The sequence below is a fragment of the Drosophila obscura genome, unplaced genomic scaffold (genome assembly GCF_018151105.1).
Source record: "Drosophila obscura isolate BZ-5 IFL unplaced genomic scaffold, ASM1815110v1 contig_151, whole genome shotgun sequence".
NCBI classification, from domain to species: domain Eukaryota; kingdom Metazoa; phylum Arthropoda; class Insecta; order Diptera; family Drosophilidae; genus Drosophila; species Drosophila obscura.
In genome coordinates, this window is record NW_024542737.1 from 918844 (window position 1) to 926850 (window position 8007).

Consider the following 8007-nt stretch of genomic DNA (forward strand, 5'->3'; position numbering starts at 1 on the left):
AAAATTTGTTAACAAATCGACAGGTGGCATCTAATTTTTACAATGCACAAGTTCCTAAAAGGTTTTAATGGTTTTTTAATAATTATTTGAGCCCGATACTATTACGATAGTATCGATTGCTTTTTTTAACATTCAATGTTGATATTCCTTGATTTTGATATCCCGTTTAATATTACTAGCTAGTTGGCCCTCTCGGCCCTAAACAAATAATTTTATCCAATTCCTCAATAAATTTTGTTCAGAATTGGCTAGTTTTCAGACCTTTTTTTCATTGCATTGTTTACATAAAAAGGTTCAAACAAAAACGTAAATGTTGACTAAATGAGACGTCATTGTTGCTGGTCAACCAAGTTTCTTCTATGCGTATGGGCTTGTGTGTACCGTATTTCCTTTAATTGATGTTTAATTTGTTGTTACAAGCTTCATTGAAACATTAATAATGATTTTATCCTAAATTGACATGTTTTTTACCTATTAATGCATATTTTTTGTTTTATAAATACATTTATCCTGGTTCTGATACCTATTATTGGTACCTGTGAGCTTAAAAATTTCGTTAATATCTTTAAAACAGACACTGAGTAGTATCTGCATTAATTCGAGCCTGAAATTACAAACAATATCTCAAGTCCATAATATCCATTTTCCCAAGGTATGCAGATTGTTTCTCATTTCGTGCCAAAGTTGCGGAACAATGCTGCCTATTCATTTCCTCATGCTGCTGAAAATGTTCCCATACAAATCAAATGTATCTTACGGGAACGCGTAGGAACGTCGCAGCAATGAATCTACGTTACATACGGTTCCCGTTAAGAACATGCGGGTCACACCACGAAAAGGAGGGGAAAATGTCAGTATTTTTTGTGCGCTAAATGGAGTTTGGCGGTCATTTTGAAAAATATCTTAATTTATTAAAAATTAAATATTTGACTTGATTTGTTTTGTCGGTGCTGTCCAGTGTGACTGGAATCTCAGAAATATACCAAAATATACATTATCATTTTCAATGTATAAACTGTATGGTTAGTGGTAGGACTATGCGCTTATCGCACAAAAATACCGATATTATATTTACATCGATATACTGATAGTCAATTATTTAACATCCCTAGCTACTTCTGCACGTTTAAAAACATGGAAATTGATTTGGGTTTTGCCGAGAAACGGGAGAATAATGCATGGTTGAGCAACCGTTACTTCCCTAGCAAACTGGGTGGACAACCCGCTTGGCTGGACCTGGAGGCACTCCCACCAACAGCACAACTGCAGTGCAACAAGTGCAAGGCGCCCAAAGTTTTCTTGGCTCAGCTCTATGCTCCCCACGAGGAAGAGTTCAGCTTTCATCGTTCAATTTATATTTTCGTATGCCGGAACGCAGACTGCCAGCAGGCACATAATTCAGAGTAAGTGCGTTAAGCTTGGTGTAATTATCCCGATTATCCTCCTCATGTTCGTGGCTTCTGCAGAAATTTCACAGTGCTGAGGTCGCAGCTGCCGCTGAAAAACAAATTCTTCTCGGAACAGGCGGCTGGAGACGATGGTGAACCTTTGGTAAGCAATGAAACGATGACTTTTTGGATGAAATTACGTTCTCTTATTGTTTTTTCCAGCCCCCCATACCATGCCTGAAAAAAGTATGTGCCGCCTGTGGCTGCTATGCTCCGCACGCCTGCAGCCGCTGCAAAACCATCTATTATTGTTCCTCTGCTCATCAGCGGGCACATTGGACCCACCACAAGGCCAACTGCGGATCATCGAAGCCGGCGCCGCACAAGCCGCTGGGCGCGATAGAATTCGAAGAATTTGAGATTGTGATAGAGAGCAATCCCACAAGGCCGGTTGAAGAAGATGTCAAGGATGACGACGCCCGTTTGGCAGAGTTTGAGGCGCTACAGGCCAGTGGCAACACCGGCGACCTGAGCAACGTCTCCGAGGCGGAGATGGACAAGTACTTTGGAAATACAGCTGGCTCAGATGACAAGATGTTTCGTCAATTTAAGAAGCAAATCGCCGACGAGCCCGAGCAGATTGTGCGCTACAAGCGCGGCGGGGAGCCACTCTGGATAACAAACACAGCCGCCACTGTGGCGGACCAACTGAAATCGCTGCCCAACTGCAGCCATTGCGGCGGAATTCGTCAGTTCGAGTTTCAGATCATGCCCCAGACCTTGGTGCTGCTCAAGGAAGAGTTCCTGGACTGGGGCGTACTGGCGGTCTACACTTGTGCCAAGAGCTGCCCCATTAAGGGGTATGTAGAGGAGCACATGGTCAAGCAGGACGTTGCGTCGGAAGAGCAACATTGATGATATTAAACTCCATACATACATTTAATTTAGTCGATTATGGTTGGTGGAGGTTGAACACATTTAAAATCTAATGGCCAGCCGCTTATTTCAACTTAATAATGGGGAAATAGCTATGCTTGGAAAAGTCAAACTCTGGCTGGCGCTTCACATCCTTCTGATGGCCACGGGCCAGCACGTTCATCACAACAAAGTTGGTGCGAGCGATTTGAAGAAGGTCCAGCACCTGCAACAGATCGGATTTGGAATGTGAGCGAGATTTTTGGGACAGAGATGGAACTGTAAACTTACTTCCTGGTCAGGGTTCTGTATGTTTTCCAAAATGTTTCGGGCCTGATCGAAATGCTTGGCTGCCACAGAGTACAGATCCTCGACGCTGGCAAGCATCATGTGATCGCGGATGCTCTTGAACTCCTGATAGCTGACGGGCGGTGGACTGGTGAGTGAACCAAAGGGACGGAATCGTCGATTGTATCGAACCTCCTCGTTGTCAAATGTGGCCATTGGCAGACGCACGCGTCCGTCTTTGGTAAGGGCGCCCATGGCCTTGTACATGCCGCCACAGAGGCTAAGGAGGGCGTGGTAGAAGACTATCTCGCAACGATACGGTCGCTGTAGTTTTTTGTTCTTCCTGGGCTTGGCCGCCTTGCGGTTCTTGGAGGCACTGCCGCCATTCGCTTGAATCTTACTCAGATGCTCCGCGTATTCCTCCTGGGCCAAAAGTATATTTTCCGTGCGTGTCAGCGCCGAAACGAGGAAGCCCACCAGAAACTCGTACGGATACCAGTAGATGTAGAGGAACTCGTGCACAGCATACAGCTCCAGCTCGAAGCCGGACATTAGGTAGATCAGCATGGCACGGAAGCAGTTGTACAGGACCCACGTGGAGAAGTGGGTGCTGTGCTTAAGGGCCGTGGCGTGCAGCTCGTTGCCCTCCATGGCCCGCTCGTTGGCCAATTGGTTCATAAACGAGTCCAGTCTGGCCGCATCGACCTGAATGGCGTCGAAATTCTCAATTAATCGACCCAGCTTGTCCCGCTGCCTGGCCCGATTGAAGCCACAGATGCGTATAAACATGGTGAAGGTGTTCAGGCTGATGCAGTAGCGGAAGAAGTTCTCCAGCTGCTGCTGCACCTTGGGATCAGCGGACACCGAGTTCTTGGCACTGAGCACCGGCGGGGAGTTGAAGGCTTGCACCGAGTGCCGCAGAAACAGCTTCATCGGCATTCTGCCATGCACCAGCCGCAAGTTTGCGTTGAATAGGCTCTGCAGCACGCTTCTCGAGAGGATGCACTGCCCCGACTTTTTACTGTACTCGATAAAGAAGTTCTGCAAGTGGAGGAACAGCACTTAAATGTTAATTTTTATTTATTCAAATTGTTAGCCTTACCAGCGCTGAGAAGTAGTCCTTATTCCGCGTCACTTTGCAGGCGTATTTGAAACGCGAGATCATCTCCTCCAGAAACTGAAAGCTGGCTGGACGGTCTCGGATCTTAATGCTGCGAGGAAACGAGGGCGGCTGGCTGCGGTCATGAATGCGCGTCGAGAAGCCAATGGGATTTGGGGCCTCCGCTGGAGAATACAATACAATTGGTTAGACAATACAGAAAAGCAATCGCTGGGATTCGACTTACAGCCCTCCACGGGCTGGGTGCCCCGATCAATGGTTTTGCGTATAAGCGGCAGCAGTTCGGAAGCCACGTTCAGATTCTTGTAAATCTCGCTCATTGTATCCACTGCGCTGTCATGGGCTGCCATCTGCTCCACCTGGTAGATGACCTGGAACAGGTGCCGCATAAAGCGGAGGCGATGCACCACGGACATCAGGTCCTCCGGCGATGTCAGCTGCTTGCATTTGCGCACCAGCTCGTCCTCTACCTCCTTCAGATAACCAAAAATATTGCCGGGGTGAGCTTTCTCCGCGGACAGCAGGGCTGAGTTGCCGTACAGCTGGAAATCCTCCTCCTCGTTTACACCGGCTATGAGGATGATGCTCTTGATGACCACAATGAGATTACGCACTGCAGTGCAGAAGACGCGCAGCGCCTTGTCCTTGATCTTAGCCGGGGCGTGCAGATAGAGACACGTGAACAACACCTGATCCATTGAATTGCCCTCCAGCCAGGACACAACGCAGGAGAAAAGAGCATCAAAGATCCCAATCAGTTCGGTGGGCGTCAGGTCGTCCAGCTTGATAACGCCCATCTGGAATGGGTGCCAATGAATTGATGAATTGAGTTAGGTTAGGCAGGAGACGGAGACTGGCTATCTTCTTTATTCTTACCTTGATGGCTACCTCGAAGGAGGGCGGAGGCAAATCCGACTTGTCGAAGCCCATGCCCACATCCATCTTTGGGTCCATTATCTCGATCGCAGACATGGCTTCGAATAGACCAAACATCATGTCCTGTGCCAGTTCGCCGGGTAGCAGCTCTTTACAGGCCGAGTAGAACTCGTTGGTCACATCGAGCCATCCACGCAGCGGATACTGTGTTATGTCCTCTGCGGCACTTCCACTCCGCATTGTGCGCTGCACTTCCGGATCCATAAAACCGCATTCGCCCACGCTCCACTCATCCCGGTCCGAGGAGCTGTTGGCCCTGGTGGCGGCTGCCGCAGCAGCAGCTGCAGCAGTGGCGGCTGCCTGGAAGTCGGTCGGCTCCACGCCACAGAGGGGACTGGGAGGAACATACAAGTACATATATATGTAATAGTAAGTAGATATTTATAGAACAAATTCGAACTGCTGGCCTACCTCCCGCTCATCTTGTCAATCTTGCTGTGTATCTTCTCTAAGCGCACACGATGAGAAACGTTCTATGAATTTAAGTTTTTATTGATTATTAATAAATTGAAAAAACACCGTCCGGCCAAAAAATAAATACCATTTAATACCATAAAAAACCAGGGCAATCCGGCGATAGAGGTGGAGAAACATCGATGCATCGATGTTTTTAATTTTTTTTTCTCCACCTCTATCCGGCGATCAAACGAGACTTAACCCACTTAACACCCCTCTATTTAAAAAGTTGAGCAACCTTTGTTAAACCGCGGAAAATAATACTGTTTGTAAAGACTCCTTGTAGCTCCATCCTCCTCTTTACTTACAAAACAAAAATTACCACCGAAATCTTTCACCTGTAATGCGTAAAATATGTTAAAGTTACATAAATTTCGTGGAAATATTAAATACCCCCCTGGTCGACAAGCATCGCAAGAAAAGAGTGAAAAGAAATATAAACGGAAATATGACACATGATTGATTAATTGACTAAGAGGTTCGCGGGCAGGTCCTAAGGCCCACCTGTAGCAGGAGAACCGGCGACCAAATGTACAATTCAAACCAAACAAAACAGAACCATGAAACATGGTCTGTGGTTTATTAAAGAACAAATTGAACAAATTAAAAATATATTGAGGGTGTGGGTGCTGCTACCGTGTTCTTAGCAAGCTAATCGAACAGGCACTTGATGGCCTTCTCCCAGTCCCAGTTCTCCTTAGAGAGGACGCTGCGCGCTTCATGTTCGTCGACGCCCATTTCCTTGAGGCGTTCAATTTTTAGATCACAGCCAAGGAAGGTGCATGGTCCGCCTGCGTAAGCACTGGTCCAGTGCTTCGCGGTCAGCAGAAAACTATCGTAATTGTCCTTGAACTGGTGTGCTACCACAGCGTCCTGCGGATCGTCGGGTTCGGCAGCGGACAGCAAGGCCTGCAAGGAGAGCAAAACCGTGCGAAGCGTCATCCCCGCTGCCCAGTTGTCCTTGAGTATGTCTAGGCAAATGGCCCCAGTCACAGATGAGATGTTGGGGTGCCAGATGCGCGTCGTAAAACGAACCTGCCGACAAGATGCATTTTGTTTTAAACCTGCGGTTTAGTGTGCTGCTTTAGGGATACCCACCTTTGGCGGAATGAACGGATATGTCTCGGGCACTTTAATTTCCAGCATAAACTTTCCACCTTCGTATGGTGTGTCGGGGGGGCCTGATATTTCGCCCCGTAGCTCTGTCCAGCAGTCGTTCACAAGCTCGATTTTGATACCGCACTGCACGATCTGTCAGAGAAAATTACAGATATTGATTGGGTCACTATTATTATTGCTCCTCCACACTCCTCCCAATTCCCCCCAGGTGCGGTACTGGTCAAGAAGCAGAAGCCCCAATGACCCATAGCACTTTCACACGCCAAAAATGAAAGCAACGTCCGCTGCTACTGCCGCCACCACCACTGCCGCTGGCGATGGCGACGCTAGTCATACGGGTAAGCTTCTGGTCACATGGGATGATGGACTTACCTCCTCGCTGCTCAAAACTTCTTTGAATTCGCGCTTGATGCGTGATACAGCCAAATTCGCCATGATGGTTGTCTGGTTCTGTATTGCTGCAGTTGATCTGCTCCAAGTTTGGTTGCGTAAAATACGACTGACTCTGCTTGCCGAATATTCGCTTTTTAGTTGGGAATTTTGATAAATATATGAGCTGCTGTAATGATTTGCAACTGACTTGTGATTCTATTTTACTATTCTTTACAGATACTAGCACAAAAAAACTGGTACTGTACCAGGCTACCTAATTCAAAAATAATAATTTAGAACAAGATTTGATGACTGTGAGCTGCAAAATTTCTTGGAGCCTGAAAATCAGCCAAGAAAATAATGGCCATAGCGTCCGACCACAATAAAGCGAATTTGGATGCCCTAAGGTCGGCTGCACAGGAGTACCCAGTCATTTGGGATATATTTCAACAGCGTTATGTTGCAGCATTACACCTGAACACCGATGCAACGATACAGAAGTTATACGAGCAATAATATACTGCCCTTAATTGGGCGGAAGTATTCTCAGGGACGCCGACCGACGATGGAAATAAAAACGAGGTGGAGGCCATCCGGAAGATGGTGGAGAAGTACTTCTTGACGCCGAACAGATCTCCAATGATCTGGCTAACCAAATGGCAGAGCTAAAAGATGACCAATTATACTACGTCACCCGTATTGTTGCCATTATATTGTTGTTAAACACGCCGAAATTCGCAGAAATGACTCGCTAACACCTTTTAACAGCTTCATTTAACTTTATAATTATAAATACGCCTTATTATCTGTATTAAATTTTATAATATTATTATAATAATTATAAATGCTCAGTGGCGCCATATTTAAAATTCCCGCTGCGCCTGTTTATGGAACTCTGCAATTGTTCAGTTCTCGAAGGAACTTTTTGAACTATTGAACTATGAAATTTCTCATACGTACTAGAGATGGGCGATATTCATCGCCATAGCCATTAACTACATGTCAACTACATATTTTGTAAAAACAAACAGAACTACTGTGCGCCTAACAGTCTCCTGTTAAGCGTAACATGAGAATTCCTGTTGTGCTTAACAGCCGAGATACGTTACATTTTCAAAAGCAAATGCACTTTTGCTGACTTAAGCGGAAATGCACAAACAAAGAACGAAAGCAAAAGATCCAACAGTTCAGTGCACTCACGACAAGTTCATTAACTAAATTAAATGAATGAAATTGCAAGCCAGCACAAATTGGTATTGCAGTCTGTTGTTTTCGGCAATTGAGTGTTTTCGTCTGTCTGGCTCAAAGCTTGTCAAACGGTTGCCGCGTTCGGTTCGTCATGGCCATGTGCCGCGCGCTGATAAGAACCTTTAACCAGTGAAGGCTTGGTCCCAACCACTACTACTATATTTG

The 8007-nt window shown here is 46.2% G+C and overlaps 3 protein-coding genes across 4 annotated transcripts; 1 reads left to right on the plus strand and 2 right to left on the minus strand.

The window, feature by feature from the left end:
- The first annotated feature begins 1112 nt into the window (after nt 1-1112).
- On the plus strand, nt 1113-2348 carry LOC111081532 (programmed cell death protein 2). Its single transcript, XM_022377617.2, has 3 exons — nt 1113-1403; nt 1467-1551; nt 1611-2348. The coding sequence occupies exons 1-3, from the start codon at nt 1135-1137 to the stop codon at nt 2301-2303; spliced, it is 1047 nt and encodes a 348-aa protein (XP_022233309.1). The 5' UTR covers nt 1113-1134; the 3' UTR covers nt 2304-2348.
- LOC111075107 (N-alpha-acetyltransferase 35, NatC auxiliary subunit homolog) lies at nt 2311-5237 on the minus strand. Of its 2 annotated transcripts, none has more exons than XM_041591788.1 (7): nt 5199-5237; nt 5059-5120; nt 4588-4981; nt 3938-4508; nt 3694-3875; nt 2595-3632; nt 2311-2529 (listed from the first exon to the last, which is right to left on the minus strand). In XM_041591788.1, exons 1-7 carry the CDS (start codon nt 5199-5201, stop codon nt 2389-2391), a joined length of 2391 nt encoding a protein of 796 aa, XP_041447722.1. In that variant the 5' UTR covers nt 5202-5237; the 3' UTR covers nt 2311-2388. The 2 variants fall into 2 exon arrangements, with proteins under 2 accessions (XP_041447722.1, XP_022223902.1); XM_022368210.2 differs by having other exon boundaries at nt 5189-5207.
- Nucleotides 5238-5640: 403 nt separating this feature from the next.
- Nucleotides 5641-6814, minus strand: LOC111081530 (ubiquitin-conjugating enzyme E2-22 kDa-like). The gene is made up of 3 exons (XM_022377613.2): nt 6595-6814; nt 6202-6354; nt 5641-6138 (listed from the first exon to the last, which is right to left on the minus strand). Exons 1-3 carry the CDS (start codon nt 6655-6657, stop codon nt 5755-5757), a joined length of 600 nt encoding a protein of 199 aa, XP_022233305.2. The 5' UTR covers nt 6658-6814; the 3' UTR covers nt 5641-5754.
- Nucleotides 6815-8007: the final 1193 nt, after the last annotated feature.